Below are 25336 nucleotides of genomic sequence, written 5' to 3'. Positions count from 1 at the left end.
TTCATTTTAAAATGCCATTTTTTAAACAAAACTGCACTAGTGTAAACAGTCCTGTAGATTCTAGAATCCACATTCTAAATGTAAAAACAAGAATCTTATTGCAACAAATTAATGTACATTATTAGCTTTATTAGAGTGACCACCAGTGTTGAACAACATTTTTTTAGTTAATCACAAATAAGTAACTTTGCATTAATTACAGGAATTTTATATATATATGTGTGTGTGTGTGTGTGTGTTTAAATTACGCATTTTTATAAAAAAAATTACATACATTTCTGCAAATATTTCTCAACCATCTATTCTAAAGGAACACTAGCTTTTAGTTTTTTTTAATTTTTTATGTTAAAAAAATAATAAAAACAGTAATAACAGATTAATTTTTAATGCATTGCATTTCTGTTTATATTTTTTTTAATATAATTTATTCCTGTGATGCAAAGCTAAATTTTCAGCATCATTACTCCAGTCTAGTCCTTCAAAAATCATTCTAATATGCCGATTTGCTGTTCAAGAAACATTTCTGATTATTATCAATGTCTTTTCAGCATTTTCTGAGGACTAGAAACTTCACAAGAACAGCATTTATTTGAAATAAAAATCTTTTGTAACATTATAAATATCTTTAATGCCACTTTTGATCAATTTAATGCATCCTTACTCAAAAAAAGTATTTATTTTTGGTATTAAGTAAATTTAAGTATTGTATAAGTGCATCTTCCGTTTAGTTCCACTGTGTTCCATCTGTTTTAATGCAAAAACATGCACGTTCACAGTCTTAAAACCAAAACATAATTTGATTATGTAACATGAAATGTGTTGCTTGTAACGTTAAATCTAATTTGTTAGGTGTGTTGTCACATGTTACCTCTATTCTGGGTGAAGTCCAGCTGGAGAATCGACTGCATCAGAGGGTCTGTGTTGACAGTCAAGGAGAATTCTGGGCAGACTTTTGGCTCCAACGCACCTTTCACCCACTGATCCTGAGACGCCTGGACACGCTTTATCAACGCATCTGAGATCTGAAAGAAGAAAGATATGAAAAGGTGATGTCTTGGAAAATCTAAGAACATCTTTTATTTTAATTTATTTTATATTATTGTATTTATTACAAACATATATAATTCTTTCTAATATAGACCTTAGTCAGGTTAGACACTCTATTGAATTTAAAATGGATAAAAATTTAAAAGGATAGGCCTTTTCACAACTTTTTTCAGCTCACAAATGGCCTTTTTTATATTCTTTTTCTTGTACATAAAGGGTTTTTTTTTCAGAAAGACATTTCATTGGCTGAACAATTGGTATTTTGTTAACAACAGTACAACCCACTGAATGCATTGTACTTTTGTCTCTCACAGCCTTGTTTTCATTTCTTTCAGAAAAATGGCGCTACCCTGACTAAGGTGTTTTATTGATTTAAATAACCATCAAAATGATTTTTAAAAAATAGCTTTGAAGTTGGAAAATGGTTTGGAATTACAGTGCATGAAAAAATTCCAACATTTTATTGTTTGGGTGAACTATTGTTTTAAGGACATGTTCGCTAGCTTTTGTACAACTTTGCCACTGATGTAAAATATCAAAGATTTAGTCCATAACATTCAGCAAAGTGTTTCAGCGATTCGCTCTTTTCCTTTGTGCATTGGTACGTCTTGATGCTCAAAATACATTGTTGTCTGCCAACTGCTTCTTTCTTCCCGCCTCTTCAGAAAGCTCTGCTGGGCAGGAATCTGACTCACATTACATGCTTTGTGAAGACACTCAAAGAAACATCACAATCGATACTTCATAAAAAATTCAGTAAAGAGGCAGCGTTGCTCATCTGGAGCTGTCGTCTGTATGTTTTATACGTTTGGTGCTATGAAACATCAATTATTGAAAGAGTTTAATTGTTGAGGGCCAGTCTGAACACCAGATAAATGCTTTAAAAAAAAAACAGCGGAAACCACAGCTTATACGACACTTCTGAATTATAACAGGCAGAATTATTAGAATTATTATTATGATTATTATAATAATTATATCACTCTGGGTTTTGTACCTGTAGGAATCCACTAGGGTCATTCTCTTTAATAACCTCCAGACAGAATTCCATCATTCCTGTGGTCTGTCTGAGCTTCATGGTGCAATGAGTTATCTGATCCTTTACAGTCTGAAACAAAGAGGAGATGGTTAAAGTCTCATCACTCACAAACAGTCTAAGAAGCAGGCATTCAATCAAAGTCATGCTCACAGTGATGAACTCCTGCTGAGAGTGTCACATCAGATAGACACCTCAAAGAGATATGAAACCGTATAACCAATATCATCATCACACACACTCACACACATCTACTGTCAGAGCGTTGCAAGAAAAGATTTACATGGCTGTCAATGATCGTCAGTCTCAGCCAATTAAGGGAATGTTTCAGATTCAATACAAGCTAAGCTCAGTCAATTTCCACAGGAAATCATTTCAACAGATGCATTGCAACCCAAATAAACATTTAAATATGAGTTAATGCGGGCTCAATGAGACAAATGTTTAAAAAAATAAATCTTTCAACTCTTGTTATGAATATATAATGCGGTAAACATGGTTAATTTGATGTCCACTAAGTGACAGACTAAAATGTGACCATGGACCAAAAAAACTTTCTTAAGTAACACAAGTATATTTGTAGCAATAGCCAAAAATACAATATATGGGTCAAAATTATCGATTTTCCTACCGTAAATATATCAAAACTTTTTTATTAGTAATATGCATTTCTAAGAACTTCATTTGAACAACTTCAAAGGTGATTTTCTCAAAATCTTATCAATATAGTTGTATAAATATTGCACAAATATTTTTCTATCCTAACAAACTAAGCTTATTTATTCAGCTTTCTGGTGTTTTGACCTTATGACTGGTTTTGTGGTCCAAGGTCACAAATATTCCCTACAGTTAGCAAATACTCCAATCCTGGATGCTGATTGATCAATACAGTGTTTCAGCCATTATCCTGTGTGTTCCTGTTTACCTGCCCTGATCCCATAACAGTTTTTGTTGCATAATAATATCAGAGCCGGGATGATTAATGAATGACTCTAAAGGCCGTACTCTAAATATGGTCTTGGATAATGTCCAATGGATAACTTTACAGAAAAAGTACTCTACAAAGCGATTGTGTCTCTTTAGAAAACTTGGAATTACCAGCTCGATTCACATGGAATTCTTTTACAATCTCTTTATGTTATTAAAAGCAGTTTGAAACGATATGAGGGTAATTAAAGCACGTAGCGCGTTGGAATGGCCAAGGATCAGCAATCTCCACATAAAACTGATCGTGCAGACCAAATCCTAAGTCGTAGAGAGTTGAAACTTGCAGGGATGGTAGTACTCGTACTGTCTACAACGTCACCAAGGCTTGCCCCAATCAGCCTGATGGGGGCGCCACAGCAATCAAAAGAACGAAATTGCTCATAACTCCGTCAGTCACTGGCTCGTAAACGAAATTATGGGTGTTTTGGATTTTTTGAAAAATTTACTTTTGCAAACTGGTCCTAGGTTTTTCGCCTGATTGGAGCCAAACCAGTGCAAAAAGATTCTCTAAACAGTGAATATCAATAATCAAAAAAAACCCTGAACTTTCGACTCACTGTCGCAAAGGGGCGCCAAACGTCCGAAAGAGACGAGGCCACTTTTAGTAAAATGCCTATAACTCCTGTACCGAATGAGATATCTCCGCCACCTCTGAAAACTTATGTAAGAGCTCAATCTGAAGCCACAGGACAAAAATTGTGGAGCCTGGCCACTTGGTGGTGCTATAAGAGGGAAAAACTTAAAAATGGCTATACCTATGCAACCATTTGTCTTATCAACATGAAAATCACTGTGAACGGTTTTGGTCCAAAAGTGCCACAAGTGTCTATAAAGATATTTGCGTATCTCAAAAAACAAGGCCGCCATTGGCCGGTGACATTTGAGCACCTGTTAGACAGTCAGTGGGCCTGTTTGACTCACAGTCCCTAAGATCTGTGGGAAATTACAATAAATCAGCCACTGGGGGCGATATTGCATTTTTCAAGGGCATAAAGGATTGTAGGTTACACAGTTTATCACACATACACACGATATTCATATCATACAATAGAACTCCTCATTCCGGACAACTTTGCCTCTAGAACCACTGCTATCAATTTAAATTGTTTGTTTAATGATTGAGAAGATGTTACTTTTGCAAACTAGTCATAGGTTCTTTACTCAACCTAGAAAAAAACACTGCAGTACAATTCTTAAAAAAAATGTTGAAATGAAAGCCCAAAGGAAAACTCAAAACTTTACGAAACCTGGTGAGCACATACAACAGGTGATTCTAAACAAGCATGCAAAGTTTTAAGGAGATTGGAACACAGCTGGTGCCATAACAGTCATAAATGGTAAAAAAAAACATAATTTTCTATTGTAAATTACCTGGATTTGCCAAAAATGCTTTTTTAAATCGTTGATTTAGGTGGTTACAGACTCGCTAAATAATGCTTAAATGCCAAAGTGCTTGAACCCTGGTAATCGCTGCTGGCAGCTATATTATTGTTTTTAAATTACAAAAAGAAATGATTTCATTTATCAAACATTCATTCATGTTTTTTTTGCCATCCTTATCTAATTGTGAAGACAAGCTGATCAAATCAGTCACTCTTTATTTATTCTTGCATTAATTATAATGCATAATTATTTAATGATGCACTTGTCAAGTGCTCTCTGGAAGGAGATGAATGACTGTATAATTATAACTGACAGAACCAGTATTAACCCTTTAAGTTGTAAATAAATGAATATTTAAACCAGACAAAAGCAGAAAGATTAACACACTGTTTAATGTGTTTAATGTGCCATCAAAAAATAAATTAAAAAAATAACTAACAATGCTTAAAGACATTAATATTGTCAGCTTATGAATATATATATAAAAAAAAAACAGATGACCTTCATTATATTTTGTCTGCCAGCCTTTTCACTGATAAAATTATCAGAAAGCCTTCTGTCTCTAATCTGTATCAAATGAAGCAAAGGATCTTATTGTGCAAAGAGTAAAACATAGCAGGGTTTCCCTTAATTCTGTTGCTGTTTTATTTTACAACCCCAAATTCCGATGCATGAACTGTAGATATTGTCTGTCCCCCTAATAAACAATATAATCTTGCATCAATGTAATCTATATAAAACCATATGGATTGATTCCATAACATACTGTAACAACCGCATTGGACCGAGCGGGTTTACTTTTACACCCCCGCCCCCTTCATCCTGTGTTCAGTGTGGTGAAAGAGGGCAAGCGTAAAGCTCTGTTGTCAGACTACTGGCGTGGAAGAAATGAATTAGAGTAGAAAATGATGTCTCCTGTCACTGCAAACAGAAGAACACTTCATTTGATTATCTGAGCAGAGCACACAGACCCCGGAAGATGGAGGAACTTGCACTATTAGCCCCAAATTATCTTAGAGAACAGAAAAATGGGCTTCATATCGACTGGATTGTGGGTGATTATATGGTGAGGTCTTCAATTCAACCAGAACTGATGAAAATGGCTCTAGAAGCACCAGGATACTTTGAATGTTCTCCTTTGGAATAAAAGCCCTTTTCTCACAATTCTCAGAGAAAAAGTCCAATTGCAAATGTATATTTCACTATTCTGAGGAAAAAAGTCCAATTGTGACATTAAAAGTCACAAATACCTTTTATTTATTCAATGCTGGAAGCCAAGTGCTTGCAAAAATGTTTTTATAAATGTTTTAAATGGAAAAAATAATTGAAAAAAATTCTGATTCACTGTTATTGCCAATTTTTGATCATGTACTAAGTAAATAAAGTTTTACTCCTTGCAAGTTAAATTAATTAAGTAATTTATTTATTTATTATTAATTAATTTATTACTTTATTTTGACCATATGGAGTCGTACAGATGAGACAAAAACTCTGACAGTCAGAGGAGGTGACACTTAACAGTGTGTTATGTTACAGAAACTCTCTTCCGCTAGCCCATCTGTTTAGTGAAGTATGTATGTATACTCCGATGGCGGATACCTTTTCCCACACTACCCTTAAAGGCATATGCTTAAATTACTGCTACAAACATTACAGAATGTAATTTACTACTCCTAATTTTCAATGTGGACACTGGTCAAAAAGTGTTTAGAATAGGAATGAGTGACAAAAGATGTGCATGTTGTGTGTTTTGACCTACCTTTAGCTTACTCTCTTTCTCCTTTGTGACCTTGGTGAGCAGTTTGGCCTTCTGCCGAGTGAGCGCTTCAATCAGAGAGTCACACTGAGCGACCAGACATGCCTCAAATTCAACGCCGTTCTCCTGTTACACATACACACAGCATACAGATACTGAGAGTGAGCCTCAAGAATTTACCCCATAAAACAGTATATACAATATATCTCCACTGAACTTTTGTAACATTGTAACCTCTCTCCAGTAGAAGTCTGAAGTTAGTTGTTATAATGTTTCATCACCTGTCTGAGCCCTAAGAATTTAAAATGCTATTATACCTTTCAGACTTATATATGTGATTGGCTAACATTTTTGCATTTGTAAACTTCTGTATTTTAAACTGCTGAATACTAAATAATTTAATTCTGCCATAATTTAATTCTGCCAAGACAACTTTCTGAGAATTTAGCATGGTAATATATGCCAATGTTAATGTGTTTGGTCTTGGTGGAATAGATCTGCTATGCTGCTGCAGCAGAGCAAGTACTGAGACTTGCTGCTCCCAATACATCCACAGACAAGTTGCTGTGAGTATTTAAGAAATACTACTGCTGCACATATAACATAAAATAACCCCTATAAATAACATATAAAATCAGAGCAGATCTATACAGGTGGAGCTGGGGATGGTGGAGAGTTGGGGAGAGTGAAACCTCATCCAAGATGTTCATTTCAGCATTTTTCTCCATATAATGGACTGATATGGTGCCCTGAGTTTGAACTTCCAAAATACAGTTTAAATGCGGCTTCAAATGATCCCAAATGTGGTTGTAAACGATCCCAGCTGAGGAAGGAGGGTCTTATTTAGCAAAACAATCAGTTATTTTCATAAAAATAATACAGTTTATATACTTTTTAATGCCAAACGCTCGTCTTGTCTTACTCTGCCTGGACTCTTTTTTTCCGGTTCATGACAGTTAGGGTATGTTGAAAAACTGCCATCTCATGTTCTCCCTCAACTTCAAAATCATCCTATATCGCTGTCTTACCATTTTTGTTAAGGGTGTTTGATCTTTGCATGTTCACTTTGCAAACACTGGGTCGGTACTTCTGCAGCGATGTAGGATGATTTTGAAATGATTTGTGAAGTTGAAGGAAAAAATACGATTGGAGTTTTTCGACATACCATAACTGTCTTGAACTAGAATACACAGAGTTCAAGGAGAGTAAGGCAAGACGAGTGTTTGAGATTAAAAAGTATTTAAATTATATTTTTGTAATGAAAATAACCGATCGTTTCGCTAGATAAGACCCTTCTTCCTTGTCTGGGATCATTCACAGCTGCATTTGGGATCGTTTGAAGCTGCATTTAAACTGTATTTTGGAAGTTTAAAATCGGGGCACCATAGCAGTCCATTATATGGAGAAAAAATGCAGAAATGTTTTCCTCAAAAAACATGATTTCTTTACAACTGAAGAAAGAAAGACATGAACATCTTGGATGACAAGGGGGTGAGTAAATTATATGTGAATCTTTGTTTTGGAAGTGGACTTCTCCTTTAAGAAAGTGATTTAACAAACAAAATGACACACATCACATTTCAAATAAAGTCAACAATAGTACTATGAAATATGGGTAGTTTTTTTTTTGTTGTTGTTGTTGTTGTTTTTTACAGAATGCACAGCTACTTAACAATGTCAGCCAAAAAGACTGGAAGCTTTTATAGGCATCAGAACAGTGTAGTTACAGCATCCACCACCACTAGAACAGGCAAACTGGACCATGAACACCAGTCTTGGACTCAACCAGTTGAGTTTGGAGCTGGACTCCCTGTTTGTGCAAGATGGAGGGAATAACTTGAAAAACTTGAAATATAATATTTGCTATTCTGTTTGGTGTCCGTAGTGGCACAGAAATGACACACTTCAGCTTTAAAACGCATTTTGTAAAGCTGGCAAAGATCAGTTGAGGGAGTCTGTGGTGTAGGAGTTTTGAACGGAACTAATCGTTCATTCACTTTGAGCAGGGTTGTGACTCAGATGTGAGACCTACACCCACACATTAACACTGGGCTGATGGTACTGAGTCATTTCATCTACTACACATCGATGATGAAGAGACGACGTTTGATATTAGCATGTGTGACTCGTACATTTTAAAATAAGAGGTCAGGCTTGAAAGCAGACTATACTCCTTTTGTGGGACTTGTCTCTGTGTAAGCAAGTATGTCACATTACATTGAAAATCACTGATCACTATAGCACTTCAGTGCAGAGTCTGCTTATAGAAGCTTTTAAGGACAATCCCTTCCTCTCTCCCTCTGCCTGCTGGGCAGTATGAAAGGGCATTAAATTCTTCACTTGAGTAAAAATAGCTCAGAGCTCATAATCCAGTGGCCTTCAGACAGAATACAATTCAAAACTCATGACTTTCATATGAATGTATGAATTGTACACAATAATTGCATTGATCATCATTCAATACAAATAAATGTTAAGCTGTATCAGTTTCATTTCTCTAGGGTAAAGAGATAACATGCTTCAAACTTGACATATATTCAAAATATTTTTATACTTTCAATATGAATTTAATGTTGTACATCTGTTTTCAAACTCCCTTGCGAGACCCTAGGGGTTGATGGAACCCTGGTTGAAAACCCTGCTTTAGATGATCAAAACCTTTGATATGCAATGCATAAACATGCTAACAAAATTCATGTTAACATCTCACATATGGCATGTTTGTTGGATACATGCTGAACGTTATAATTACCCCACTTCATTTTTAACAAGATACTCATTTGCATATTTAATGAGACACTCATAAATCAAAGAGGAGATGCTAATATTCGAGCATGGCTGTTTTGATTAGGCTATGTTATAATTTCTGCTCTGTTGTGAAGGCAATTCTTTATTCACAAGTGTTCAAAACATAGGCTTGTTATATGAAACTGAAAGGAGCACGTTCAACTGGCAACCTGTATAAACATTTAATATTTGATGAGTTTACATCATTTACACATTTTTAATACATAACTCTTCATCAGATGGCTTTGTTGTGTTACGTACCTGTATCTGCTGAAGCAAGTTCTTCAGTTGCACCAGGAACTCTTTGGCCTCCTTGGCTTTGTCAGACACTCCATTCAACGCCTGGGACAGCTGACACTGCACACATAAACATGGGTCAATGAAATCATTTGCTTAACATAATGAATTAATAGAGCTGTGAGTGTATGTTATATAACCTCAATTCAATTAAAACTATTAATGTTGCATTAAACAGATTAAATGTTGTGCTCCACTGTATAACTATTATGCACACTTGCATCACACATTTTAATCACTTATACATCATCACCAGACACTATCTTCACACACTTAAAAACCTGCATAAATTAATGTAGCACATTCATTAGCTACATCCCACTGAACATTCCCACTATTTTCTGCCTAACATTTCATGCATCCTAAAATACCATCTACCATTATCTCGCATCCTGACTAACCCAGCATTACCTGGAATCCTCAAATACCACCCATCATTCCCAACATTCTTAAACATACCCCAGATTCCCAACATATTCAAACTCAGTGGGTCAAGGTTTGGCTGGCTGGCATGGGCAGCCACCCCTGCTGGTACATGCCATAACCAAAATATTATGTGGACATGAAGTATGTTTCTCTCTTGACAGCCAATAAAAAGTAGCCATTCATTCTAATGAATTAATAGCAATATAAAGGCCGACTACCCAGAGACCACACAGGATCCTGGTATGGCCCTGTCAATACCCAGCATTCTAAAAAAACACCCAACAATTTCAAAATCTTCAAAGAGACAATATGAGCATTCTCAAACATTACCTTTCATTTTCAGCATCCTAAAATGTCACCCAGCATTACCTACAATCTTCAAAACATTTTGAAACATTACTCAACAATGCCTGACTCCCTCCAAGACCATCAAACATTAACAAACATCCTCAAACAACATCTTCCAAAGGTGTTCTCTCAGGGGCCTCAAGGCACCATGCCAATTCAACATTTCCTAACATCCTCAAACACCACCCAACAATACCAGCATCCTCAAACACCACTCAATATTTCCATTGCCCTCAAACACCATGCATCATTTCCATTATCCTCAAACAACACCCAACATTCCCCAAATCATCAAACACCACTCTTCATTTCCATTATCCTCAAATGCAACTCAACATTCCCCAAATCCTCATACAGCACCCAAAATTCCCAGCATCCTCAAATGCTACTTAACATTTCGATTATCCTCAAACACCACCCAACATTCACAGCATGCTCAAATGCTACTCAACATTCCCAGCATCCTCAAACACCACCCAACATTCCCAAAATCCTCAAACACCACCCAACATTCCCAAAATCTTCAAACACCACCTAACATTCCCAGCATCCTCAAACATCACCCAACATTCCCAGCATCCTCAAACACCACCTAACATTCCCAGCATCCTCAAATGCTGCTCAACATTCCCAAAATCTTCAAACACCACCCAACATTCCTAGCATCCTCAAATACCACTCATTTCCATTATCCTCAAACATCACCCACATTCCCAGCATCCTCAAACGCTACTCAACATTTTCATTATCCTCAAACACCAACCAACATTCTCAAAATCCTCAAACACCACCCACCATTCCCATCATCCTCAAATGCTACTCAACATTCCCAGCATCCTCAAACACCACCCAACATTCCTAAAATCCTCAAACATCACCTAACATTTCCATTATCCTCAAACACCACCTAACATTTCCATTATCCTCAAACACCACCCAACATTTCCAAAATCCTCAAACACCACCTAACATTCACAGCATCCTCAAATGCTACTCAACATTCCCAACATCCTCAAATACCACCACTAAAACACTAGCCAACATTTCCAGCATCTTTAAAACCCCAAACAACATTTCTGTGGGGCCTCCAAAACCTGCACCCAGGTGCCTTACAACACCATAATCCAGTCCTGCCAATCCAACATTTCCCAGCATCCTCAAACAACCAACCAACATCCTGGAATACAAGACAATGATCTAGTTCTGCTAATCCAACTTTACCCTTTTCCCAGAACCCTTAAACATTACTTAATATTCCCCAAGCCCCACAAAACTTTCCAAACGTTCTGAAACACCACCTAACATTTCCATCACCTAACACCAAGCCAACAATGCTCAACTCAACTAGTATATGAACTAGTCCTAAAACATTCACTATTGCAATATGTCAATCAATCAATTAATCAAATTTGTCCTGTCAACCTTTTCCCAAACAAAACTCAACTGTCAGGATCTGAATGATTTTGATGCATTATATCGGGTCTGTGCAGAATCAGCTTTAGATTACTGAAACACTGTCACTGTCAACTTAATACCCAGTCACGAGAGGCTTTGCCCAGAGGTTTACTAGACCTCCATAATCCACAGGCAGCAGGAATAAGATAATTTCAATATGATCTTCTCAAAGCAAACAACAGCTTTGCATTATGGTTTCTTTACAGTTAAACTTTTAGCCTATTGTCGGTGCCAATAACCTTGTGGTTGATGCACCAACATATACACGCAACTGTGCTCATGGTGACCCGAGTTTGATTCAAGGTCCTATGCCGATCCCGCTCCCCTCTTTCTACCCAATACTTTCCTGTCATTTTTCTCCACTGTCCTGTCTGAATAATTAAAGTAACAAAAAGCCCAAAAATATAACTTTAAAAAAAAAAAACTTTTAGCCTATTGTACTACATACACCAACTATCTAATTTTTATCTGATCTCTAACAAAACCCTCAGCCTGAGCCCGACAGACATTTGACAGCAGCTGGAGTGAGAACCTAAACCAAGATGCACAACTCATTAATTCACATTTAGTAGAAACCCTGAAAAAGCACTCACCAGCAGATTTCTCAGTGAAAGGGAAAAAAAAGTGAGAAAAAGAAAAAGATCAATATGTTCTATTCAACTAGTTCTATCAGCATGCCTATTCATGCAGTGTATAGCAATACTAAGCACAATGGCAACTGCAATGTTCTTTTTTGTTTTGCTTTGTTCATCAAAGAATCCTGAAAAAAAAAAAAATATTATGGTTTCCGTAGAAATATTAAGCAACACAGCTATTTTCAAAATTGACAATAATAAATGTTTCTTGAGCACTAAATCAGCATATTGATTTCTGTGACACTGAAGACTGGGAGTAATGGTGCTGAAAAATCACCTTTGCATCACACAATTAAATTACATTTTAAAATATATTAAAATAAAAAAAGACTTTATAAACTGTAATGATATGTACAATATTATTGTATTCCTGATCAAATAAATGCAGTGTAGTTGAGCATAAGAGACTTTCATAAACATTAATACTTCTTACTGACTCCAAACCTTTAAAAGAAATCAAAGAATCAGAACCAAACCTTATGATTATTGCTTAGATAAGATCTATTTTATTTTTTTAAACAAGGCTCCCATAATGCACACAATAGAGGGTCTCTTCGTAGGGTCTCTAGTTTGACTAATGATCACTCAAGTCTGTGGAAAACACCCTGGCACGAGTCCACAGAGACACACACATACAGACACACACATTTCCTTCCCACCTGCTCCTCTTCCTCAGGGCCTTCCCTGGCCTTCTTCGATCTCTGAGTCTTAAATCAACGAAAGAAACACACATAAACAAACACAAGCACACACACAGACATATCTCCTCGCTCTATTAACGTGCCATCTGCCCAGGCAAGCTGTCCAGCCTGCTAACAAGACCCTGACAGATACCCTTCTCATGGCCCACTTCTCCCAGTATGTGTGCCTGTGTGATCGAGAAGAAGACACCGGGACACTGCTGGGGTCAATGATGCATCGGGGTCACCGTCCCACCCCTCTTTTGTGTCCATAGACCCTCTACAATCTGGCCCTCCTTCACGCTACTCAGGCTAATTTCAACCAATGAATCAAACAAAGAAAGAAAGGCTCGGTTGTCTTTCCTTGCTTTGTTAAAATGGTGTTAACAGACTTTAAAGCCCAAAATGTCACGTAGTTGTAGTTTATCAACCATAGTCGCCGCAAAGGTCACATGGTCAGACTCACTTACACAGATGAGGTCAAATGTATTTCACTTCTAAACATTAATGAGGTTTATCCTTTCTAAAATATTTTACAGTAAAACAATAAAGAAAAAAAGAAAGATAGAAAGAAAGGAATCTGGAATAATGAGGAGCTCTGAGAAAAATACTATGCTAATATGAAATCACAAGTGGAGCTTCTTTATTTAGGCTCTCTATCTTGCTAAAGGACGAAGCTCTATTGTCCCATTATCTACTTCAGCAGAGCAATGTGATGAAGAGCTGATGAGACGGGAATTGAATTTAGAGACAGTGGAAGATGAGCAGTGTGTGTATGTGTGTGTGTGTGTGTTCAGGACATCACAGAGACATGTATGACATTTCAGTAACTGCTGTTGGTTGATTTTTTTGACAGAGCAATTGGGCACTTGGCTTATCAGCACGTTTGCTGGACTGAGACTGTGTGTTTGTTTAATGTGTGTGTGTGTGTGTGTGTGTAGAAGACAATACAAATCTGTAGTAGTAGTAGTGACCTTGATAGTGAGTCCTCAGGGAGTGTGCGCTAAATACACATCTAAAACTACCGCCCTTTCTGACTGTCTTCCAAAATGTAGTAAAGTACCTCTTCAAAGGTAGAGACCTTTCAAGGCAGCATCCTTACTGAAATGGACCCCCAAAAATAGGGTCACCAGTTTTCAGGGCTCTCAAGTGTCACGCATTGAGCGTGACAGTCACTCATTTCGGTCTATTGTCACGCACTCCCGCCACACATTGTATTTCTCACGCAGAAAAAACTATTTATAATATATTTAATATACCGCAGCGCCCAACATTTCTCTGGCCGCGCCGCTCTCGCTATGGAACCGGCAGGATTCAAGCGCGTCTCCCCTGGAGTTGATGTCTCCCCTAATGAGATGTCACTCTTGCCTGTCTTCAAAACTTGAGAGCCCTGAGTTTTACAAGAGAGACATTCTCCATTTGTTTATACTACTGACCACACAACACAAACAAAATGTAATGTGAAGTCAGAGTGTACGCTGGCAGCTATGTGTGTGTAGCTAGCTATAAAGAGGACAATCACTACTTGACTGAACTAAGTGCTAAAAGCGTTTGAGATGCAATCACTTCGACTTTGGCTCACTGACATACAACATTACCTCAGTTTTAAAAATAAAAACTAAAAATAAACAATAAAGAACTGTAACTTTCTAATTTAGACATTGTAGTTAGCTCAGCAAGAAATCTAGAAAAACAAAAGTGAATTTCATTGAACCAATGAAATGAATTAGTAAAAATCCAACAAATGTAAGTTAGCTAATGCTAGCTATGCTCCCTTGATCCTCCTTGATCCTTCCCCTGCTGTCAAACGCAGCTTCTGTTTGTCAAGCTCTCATACAACTCACACAAAGGGTTTAATTGTTTCACATCCATCTTTCACAATTTGTTTTCCATTCTAATCTGTCATTTTTAACATTGATACTTACTGTATATGCTAAACTGTACTGTATACAAAAAAAGCAATAAATACTGAGATGTCTTCAGCTGTTTAGATTTTCTATGCTAAAATATAGGACAAACTATAGCCCCTTTCACACATGCAGACTTTAAAGGAGAAGTCCACTTCCAAAACAAAGATTCACATATAATGTACTCACCACATTGTCATCCAAGATGTTCATGTTTTTCTTTCTTCAGTCGTAAAGAAATTGTTTTTTGAGGAAAATATTTCAGCATTTTTCTCCATATAATGGACTGATATGGTGCCCTGATTTTGAACTTCCAAAATGCAGTTTAAATGCGGCTTCAAATGATCCCAAATGAGTTTGTAAACAATCCCAGCCAAGAAAGAAGGGTCTTATCTAGTGAAACAATTGGTTATTTTCATTAAAATAATGCAATTTATATACTTTTTAATGTCAAACGCTCGTCTTTTCTCACTCTGCATAAACTGTTTTTGTTCCGGTTCATGACAGTTATGGTATGTCGAAAAACTCCCATCTCATGTTCTCCCTCAACTTCAAAATCGTCCTATATCGCTGTTTTACCTTTTTTGTTAAGGGTGTTTGATCTTCCTGCATGTTCACTTTGCAAAGACTGTGTCAGTACTTCTGCAGTGATGTAGGAAGATTTTAAAATGATTTTTGAAGTTGAGGCAGAAAATACGATTGGAGATTTTCGACATACTCTAACTGTCTTGAGCCAGAATACACAGAGTTCAATGAGAGCAAGACAAGACGAGTGTTTGAGAATAAAAAGTATTTAAATTGTATTTTTTTTAATAAAAATAACCGATTGTTTTGCTAGATAAGACCCTTCTTCCTCAGCCGGGATCGTTTACAACCACATTTGGGATTGTTTGAAGCCGCATTTAAACTGCATTTTCGGGGCACCAAATCAGTCCATTATATGAAGAAAAATGCTGAAATGTTTCCTCAAAAAACATAATTTCTTTACGACTGAAGAAAGAAAGACATGAACATCTTGGATGACAAGGGGGTGAGTACATTTTATGTGAATCTTTGTTTTGAAAGTGGACTTCTCCTTTAACTGGTAAATTACTGGTTAATTACCAATAGGAGCAAGAAGACCTTTTCAAAAATACCAGTAAATTCGTTCTGGCAATTTACTCTGTGTGCGCTGTGTGAACGCAGAACAAAATTACCGGTGTGAGCATGTAGAACATGCTGACGAATAATAAACAATCATACCGTTATTATAGAGAAGACATAATTACTTTGAGCTGTTCACAAAGCTCTGCTGCTTTGTAAAATTTCTGCTTTAATTGTTAGAATGGTCACGGATCTGCGATCTCTCTCTGCGAACTGATCGTGCAGACCAAACCGTAAGTCGTAGAGACTTGAAACTTGGAGGGATAGTAGTACTCACACCACCTCAAGGCTCACCTCAATCGGCCTGATGCGGGTGCTACAGCGAACAAAAGTACGAAAACGCTTATAACTCCTAAATCGTCAGTCGCAGGCTCAAGTGTCTTATCGAAATTCTTAGCTCATGGCGGACAAAAACACATGTCTCAGATTCGATGGTGAGCCTGGTGGTGGGTATTTTGCATTTTTCAGAAAAATCCACTTTTGCGAACTAGTAACATCACAGAATTTATTGGCATTGGTGCTGATGTGTAAATGGTCTCTTATGGTAAAAGTCAGAAAACCGTTGCTTGTGTGAACAGCATATTTGTGTATTTACGGGTAAAGTCATACTGGTAGTTTTATGGTAATTTACCAGGACTGTGGTGTAAAAGGAGCTTATGTCTCATATGGATTCAATATGGATTCCATATTATAACCAACTGTTTTGGACAGCACAAACTGATGAGCATGAGTTGTATGACTTGATTTGTATGAAAACTTATGATTTTGAAACCTTATGAAAGGTTTTATGAAATGAATTCTGAAAAATACATTTACATACAATACATAGTTCCATTGTCTGTTGTTAATAGTGTAGGGATGTTTGATGCACAACCCAAACTTTCAAACCAAACACCTTTCTGCTAGAAAGTTTGTGTAACCAACTGAACCTGTTGCAAAATCGGCATGGGGAAATATTTATGGAAATTACTGGATTTCACCCATGAACATTTGCCAAACTGTAGTAAATGTGACCGTACCCTAACCTTCAGTGGGGTGTAAACAGATCATACAAAAACTGTAAATATTTAATATTTATAATACATGTTTCATTCACAATCATAATCCAAAGTGCTTTGCATAGCCATAATAAAGAGAAGGAATACATAATATCCCAAGTGAGAAACTTAATTACTATTTTTAATTCAATTAAATTGTCATAAACATAATTTTCTGTACTAACTGAAATATATTTATAATTAACATTTCTCTCACTGCACTGGCCATCTTGGATGCTTATAACAATACGTTATGGGATCGCTTGCCTGTGAAAGATATATGTGATGCTGCCTTAACATTTGGACAATATTAGGTATGTTGCAATAATGCTGAACATTTAAACATCTGATGGCAGGGGAAATACACAATATGTAATAAATAACAATATCTCATCAATATCTTAATATCTTATCCAATAAATACATCTCGTTTTAAGAATCCTTTAACATTTTTTATTGTTAAACAGGACAAAATGACTAATGAAGAAAATGATTTTTGCACTGCAAGCAGCTCATTAGGTTTTGGAGCAGAGCTTTTGTCTCTGTGGGCAGCTGTGTGATTAATGCTGTACATCTGGAGGTCAGCACAACCAATCACCCATCTGACCTGCTCACACAAATCTTCCTACTGATCACAACATCCCTCTCTGTCTCTCGCCTCCATTTAGCTGTACATCTCTGTGGTTTGATATATGAAATGGAAAGAGAGAAAGTCACTGCCGTCATCAATTTTTAACTGAATATTTGACAGAACGTCAGAATGGTGCTAAGAAATGAGAAGCAAATCTTGCTCTAAACAACGAAATGAAGGTTACACGCTCATTTGTCAATTCTTTAGCCGTTTCCCCTGATTGCATTCATTAGTTTTGCTTTTTGCTCATGAGTATTTTATTCAGTCTGTGATGCTGCAAGACAAATTCGGATTAATTGCAGTCAGACGGATTTAGAATGGATGTTACTAGTGGAAAACACTAAGGAGCCTGAGGTTTGTTCATACTCATCACTCCAATATATTTAATATATTCCAATATTTACAGCAACGCCGTAAGTACACTGTAAAACACATTATTTTTCAAATCTGTAAATTAAAGATGAGTCTTTCTATTTCAAAATTTCTCTAAAAAAATTTAAAACATAATTAATTGTTGCTTCCAGTTAGTTTGTAATTACTTGAAACAATTTTCAATCAGGAATTGCTAGTAAATATCACAATCTTGCAAAATTGTCATTTACACTCTTAAAAATAAAGGTGCTTCACGATGCCATAGAAGAACCTTTTTTGTCGAAATGGTTCCATGAAGAACCTTTAACATCTGAAGAACCTTTCTGTTTCACAAAAGGTTCTTTGTGGCAAAAGAAGAACTCACATTATAAAAAGGTAAGAATAAGATGGTTCTTTAAAGAACCTTTGACTAAATTTTTTTTGTGGAACCAAAAATGGTTCTTCTACAGTATCGCTGTGAAGAACCTTTTAAAGCACATTTATTTTTAACAGTGTACTCATACAATAGTAGAATTTTTGCATAGAATTTTGGTAACACTTCTCAATAAGGTTAGTTAACATGAGTTAACTACATTAGTTAACACGAACTAAGAATGAAAAGTACTTCCACAGCGTTTAATAATCTTAGTTAATGTTAATTTCAGCATTTACTAATGAATTATAAAAATCACAAGTTGTGTTTGTGAACTAACATGAATCAACAATGAACGACTGTATTTTTATTAACTAACATTAACACAGATTAATGAATAGTGTAATAAATGTATTGCTTATTGTTCGTTCATGTTAGTTAACACATTAACTAATGTTAACAAATCACACTTTATTGTAAAATGTTAACAGAATTTCTATGTAGCTTTATAGTGACCACATTTGTCACATCTATATAAAAAAAAAGCCCATTAGACTCATATTCTTTGTATTGGGTCTTCGTGAAGAACAGAACAAAATTTAAAGGAGAAGTTCACTTCCAAAACAAAGATTCACATATAATGTACTCAAGATGTTCATGTCTTTCTTTCTTCAGTCATAAAGAAATAATGTTTTTTGAGGAAAACATTTCAGGATTTTTCTCCGTATAATGGACTGATATGGTGCCCTGATTTTGAACTTCCAAAATGCAGTTTAAATGTGGCTTCAAACGATCCCAAATGCGGTTGTAAATGATCCCAGCCTAGGATGAAGGGTCTTATCTAGCATAACGATCAGTTATTTTCATAAAAATAATACAATTTATATACTTTTTAATGTCAAACACTTGTCTTGTCTTACTCTGCCTGGACTGGGTTTTTTTCGATGTCGAAAGACTCCCATCTGATTTTTTTAAGTTGAGGGAGAAAATACGATCTGAGTTTTTCAACATACCCTAATTGGCTTGAGTCAGGATACACAGAGTTCAGGCAGAGCAAGACAAGACAAGCATTTGAGAATAAAAAGTATATAAATTGTTTTCCTCAAAAGACATAATTTCTTTATAACTGAAGAAAGAAAGACATGAACATCTTGGGTGACAAGGGGGTGAGTACATTACATGTGAATCTTTGTTTTGGAAGTGGGCTTCTCTTTTAAGGCAATATTCACTAATGTGGTCATGAAAAATTTCAGGAACAGTAACATTTAACCCCAGAATTAAAAGAAAAAAAAAATTCAATAAGATGTTTTCAAGACAAAAAAAAAAAAAAAACAAGCAGAACGGCCAAAGTTATTATTATTATTATATGCTAAAAATAATTATTTATTATCTAATTGTAACTTAAATAGTAAAACTCACTGAATCATATAAATCTTATATTATTAACAACCACCATTTAGAATAAATTAAAAAAAAAATAAAATATGTGGAAACATTACAATGGTAAGAATTGTTGGATAAAATTTGGTTCAACTTTACAATAAGGTTCATTAGTTAACATTAGTTAACTACTTTAGTTAACATGAACTAAGAATGAACAATACTTCTACACCATTTATTCATCCTGGTTAATGTTAATTTCAGCATTTACTTATGCATTATTAAACAAGTTGTGCTTGTTAACATTAGTTAGAACTAACAATGAACAACTTTTTTTTTAGCATTTTTATTAACTAAAATTATCAAAGATTAATAAACAACGTAATAAATGTATTGCTCATTGTTTGTTTATGTTAGTTAACACATTAACTAACATGAACTACTGTAAAGTGCTACTGAACATTTTCTATAATACAAAATAATGTCACAATGTGAAAAATTTCAGTGGTCTAAAATGTAGCTTTGTATATTCTATATATCAAATAAATTTTCTCCTTTTTTTAGATTTTGAGAAGAATATTTGACATTTAAGTCTACAGATTTTGACATGGATATTTTTTTTTCACAGTAGGGAGGTGAGAGGTTGTCTATTCAGCCTGTCTAAAGAAACCACAGTCATTGATGGTTCTTTTCAGTTGTGTGGGAAAATGAAACATTGACGTAATATTCATGTGTAACCATGGAAACCTGCTGTATTACAGGATTCTGTATTTAGGCGTTGAACAGGACGGGTCACATTTGTAGGAGGGTGTGCAGAGCTTTCTCTCTATGTTTATTTCTCTCCACTTTCTGTCTTTTCCTGTCTTCTTTATGAATAGCTGCATATCAAACCCTGCTGGCTGACCATCTTTGACTTCAGCCGGCTGCACAAACATCAACAAAGTCAACAAAATGTGATCTGTTATTTCTGTATTTCATGATTTGTACAAAAACAAAAGTTTTATTTTGTTAATCTTTTCATTTTCTTTAAGAAATGGTCCAGCTACAATGTTTTCATGTCTTATTAGCTGAAAGTCAAACCAATACACTCTAAACAAATTGAAGTGGTGACAGATGAACACAAGTACGACATAGCAAATTTTCCATTCTGTGGAGGCCTATTTATACCTCACAGAAAAAAAGTAAATGTGACTTTATTTCTCCCAATTACAACATTATTTCTCATAACTGTGACTTTATTTCTAACTGTAAAATGATCTTATTATACTTTTACTTTATTTTGCACAATGTGACTTTATATCTCCAAATTGTGATCATTTTTTTTATAATTGTGACTTTATTTTTTTTATAATTGTGACTTTATTTTTTTTATAATTGTGACCTTATATCTCACAATTGTGACTAGTTCTTGTAACTGTGACTTTATTTCTTATAACTGTGTAACTGTGACAATTTCACTGTAAATTTCACAATCACAACTTTATTTAGCATAGTTGTGACTATTTAACAGAGTGACTTCATATCTCCATATTGTGACTTTATTTATTGCAATTATAACATTATATCTCACAATGTGACTTTATTTAGCATAATTGTGACCTTATATTGCACAATGTGACTTTATATATTCAAACTGTGACCATTTTTATAATTGTGACTTTATCTCACAACTGTCTTTATAACTCACAATGTCACTGTGTATTTCACAACTGTGATTTTCTGTAGCATAACTATAACTTAATATTTTACAATGTGACTTTACATCTACAAATTGTGACTTTCTTTTGTAATTACATCATAATTAAGATTTTATTCCTGATAACTTTATATCTCACAACATCACTTTATATTTCACAATTTGTTCTTTAACCCTAACTGTGACTTTATATTTTGCAATGTGACTTATATTTTCAAATTGTGAATTTATTACTCATGGCTGTGACTTTATTTTTTATAATTGCAACTTTATTTAATTCACTGTAATTTTGGATCTCACAGTCTCGCAATTGTGAATTATATTTCACCATGTGACATTATTTATTGCAATTGTGACTTCTCATAATTGTGACTTCATATCACAATGTTACTATATATCTCACAGTCTAATTTTATTTCTTATTTTTAAACTATATCTCAAAATGATGTTTATTTTTTACTCAAGGGTTAAAACAGGCTTCCATACAATCTCACTGGGAAAAGATCTGAAAAGATATATCAAGCTAATTCAGACTTGACAGAGAATATTTTATCAGCCTGTATCTTTACTTCATACTGTACACCTCTCTATATACAGTATATGTATGTAGCAGGTTATTATGTGTAATCCAGCAATAAAACTTATAGTCGATAAGATGCACAAACGTCTGCACAAATGTCAAAGAAGTCAAAAAATGTAAGCTGTTATCTCCGTATTTTTTCTTTTTTTAACCTTTTCCATTTCTTCAAGAAACGTTCCAGATACAGTATGCTTCCATGTCTTATTTGCTGAAGTCTGGTCTGTATTAAGATCACTTCAGTCAGTGGCCTGAGTTTACTGAGCTGTTTCCTTGGTCACAGATAGCCGGCAGGAAAAAGCGTGAAAAAGGCTCCTTACACACACACATACACACACAGTCCCCAGCGATGGCATATGGAGGAGTGGTACTGCATATTTCAGTCTGAAACATCTAACCTACATTCGATCTGCTAGTGTGTGCGTGTGTGTGCATGCGAGGCGAAACCATCATTGCGTGTTATGAATGTGTGTGGAGGAGGAGGTCACAGCTATTCCCACACACTGTATTTATGAATATGTGTGGCAAGAGACGGCATTCCTGCATTATGTGTCTAGGCACTAGACTCATTTTGATTCACTTTATATTTTATTTTAGTAACGTCCATTGGCATTTCCACACATAGACAGCTGTTGGTTTCTCCATTGACAGAAGACATCTATATTATGTGTACTAATGCTAGAGCCATTTTTATTCTGTTTATATGTTAATTTGGTGACGTCCATGCATTTAATTTTATTTATCAATATTTATCCAAATGTAAGCTTTTAATCAAAACACATCTATTTGACTAATACTTCAACAAATCTGAGTTTTTAGGTTGATCCAAAGTATCATTTTTCTCAGTGTAAGGTCGTCATGTGATGACCTGAATCACTTTTTGTGTGTGTCGGCAGCTTTTCAGCCAAGACTTGAAGGATTCTAGGCTTTTCAGTACTCACTGGAATAAAAAGTGTGACAACTAGCCATCTGCTTGCAGCACACGTATATAGCCACATGAACATTTCTTCGTACTCTTGACTCTCGGCACTATTTAGAGTACAGATGTCTCTGTAGGAGGTCAGGGTCAGGGTGATGGGTAGTGTTTAAAGAAGGGGTCAGAGTTCAGAGGTCAAGGGTCAGCTAATAGTAATCCACTATAGGAGTGTGTATATTGACTTTAGCTGAGTTCCACAGCAATACAACATCTAAAAGTCCTCAAATACATGCACGGCACAGGGAAATAAATAAGTCAATACAAAATCAATACGCTCTAAACAAATTGAAGTAGTGACAGGTGAACACAAGTAAAAAAAAATGCAAAAAAATGAACTGTGACTTTATTTTTCATTATTTCTACTTTTTATTGCAAAATAATTTCTCAAAATTGCGACTTTATTTCTTGCAATTGTAAAATTATGTTATAATTTTAGTTTATTTAGCAAAATTGTGATTTTGTATTACAGAATGTGACTTTATATCTTCAAATTGTGACTATTTTTTATGATTGTGACTTTATATCTCATAATAATGACTTCTTGTAATTGTGACTTTATATTGCACAATGTGATTTTACAGTATGTTTCACAAATGTGACTACTTAGAATAACTGACTTTATATTGCATGATGTGACTTTATATCATTAAATTGTGAATATTTTTTTCTGTAATTTTTAGTTTATATCTCACAATTGTGACTTTATTTCTTGTAATTGTGACTTTGTATCTCATAATGTAACTCTACGTTTCACAATTCCAACTTTATTTAGCATAGTTGTGACTTAATATTATACAATGTAACTTTTTACCTACAAATTGTGACTTTATGTCTTGAAACTGTAACATTATATCTGACAATGTCACTATACACTTTGTATCAAAATAGTTGTGATTTTTTTTACAAATATTATACAATGTAACTTTTTTACCTACAAATTGTGACTTTATGTCTTGAAACTGTAACATTATATCTGACAATGTCACTATACATTTCACAGTTGTGACTTTATTTAGCATAATTGTGACTTTACATTGCACAACGTGACTTTATATCAAAATAATTGTGACTTTTTTAATAGTTGTGACTTTGTCACACAATTGTGAGTTTATTTCTTGTAATTGCGACTTTATATCTTACAATGTCACTATATCTTTCACATCTGTGACTTTATTTAGCATAATTGTAACTTTATATTTTACAATGTGATTTTATTTTTCACAAATGCGACTTTATTTAGCATAATTGTGGCTTTATATTGCACAACATGACTTTATATCTAAATATATAAACTATGTGTGACTATATCTCACAACTGTGAGTTTATTTCTTGCAGTTGCAACGTTATATCTCACAGTGTCACTTTATATTTCACAATTGTCCCTTTAGCCTAATCGCAACTTTATATTTTGCAATGTGACTTTATATTTCCAGATTTTGACTTTATTACTCATAATTGTGCTGTTTGCTGTTTTTTTTTTTTTTTGTAATTGTGAGTTTATTTTTCGTTGCAACTTTAATGTACTGTAATTGTGACTACATCTAGCAATTGTTAATTATATTTCCCAATGTGACTTTATTTATTGTAATTGTGACTTCTCATAATTGTAACATGATATCACTTTTCAAACCCTGATTTTATTTCTCATTTTAAACTGTAAAAAGATCTGAAAAGATATGTGTTGGCTGATTCAGGCTTATCAGAAAATATTTTATCAGCCTGTATCTTTACTTCATACTGTACATCTCTCTTTATACAGTATATTTCCTAGCACAGCAGGTTATGTGTTATCCAGCAATAAATCTTACAGGCGATGAGATTTCTTGCTTCTTAAGTATCAAAATGGATGGGAATCATTAGATATCAGCACTTTAAACTCCAACCTAATGTTTTATTCACTAAAATCAACATATATGTCCCATCTTCATAATTCACAGCCCATTTTTGCTTCATAAATGACTAGCACACTGCTAAAATCACCACTTTAATGATAACGACCCAAAAGTGCCTCAACGTGGGATTAGAGAGATTGAGGCTAAATTAAGGGCTAAAGGTGTGTTCTAATTTAATTGATCAGTCTGACAGCTTCGAGCAATACGTGCAAAATTATCTGTTCTGTCGGCTCCATCTGAATCCATTAAAGTGCGTGAAGCAAAAAAAAGAGGCCCAGCGGGAGGGTAGAATTTAGACTGACTCATATACACTCACACAGTTCCTCCCCGCCTACAATAAAACAGCGCACACACACACCGTGACTCGCTCCATCCACTACACAAGCTTTCCTCAATTTCCTACAACCCCCTGCCACTCCACAGCAGCGCACACACATACTGTACAGCATAAGGCACTTACACTGACCTACTCACACACATAACACACACAGAGCAGAGCTGAAGGGGAAGAGACAAGCACGAGTACAATCCAAGA

At 35.1% G+C, this 25336-nt stretch overlaps 1 protein-coding gene across 3 annotated transcripts in view; it reads right to left on the bottom strand.

Moving 5' to 3' along the window:
- Window positions 1-25336, bottom strand: part of LOC127182639 (E3 ubiquitin-protein ligase TRIM9) — a 45865-nt gene that overhangs the window by 18371 nt on the left and 2158 nt on the right. For all 3 annotated transcript variants that reach the window (XM_051138033.1, XM_051138034.1, XM_051138032.1), the window contains exons 2-5: window positions 9258-9353; window positions 6213-6335; window positions 2045-2155; window positions 869-1022 (exon numbers count right to left, since the gene is read on the bottom strand). In XM_051138033.1, coding sequence (XP_050993990.1) covers window positions 869-1022; window positions 2045-2155; window positions 6213-6335; window positions 9258-9353 — 484 coding nt within the window. The remainder of the gene's footprint in view (window positions 1-868; window positions 1023-2044; window positions 2156-6212; window positions 6336-9257; window positions 9354-25336) is intronic.

The sequence above is a fragment of the Labeo rohita genome, chromosome 20 (assembly GCF_022985175.1).
Source record: "Labeo rohita strain BAU-BD-2019 chromosome 20, IGBB_LRoh.1.0, whole genome shotgun sequence".
In the NCBI taxonomy this organism is placed as follows: domain Eukaryota; kingdom Metazoa; phylum Chordata; class Actinopteri; order Cypriniformes; family Cyprinidae; genus Labeo; species Labeo rohita.
Note: the sequence above shows the minus strand (reverse complement) of the source record. Positions and strands in the feature narration are given on the sequence as shown.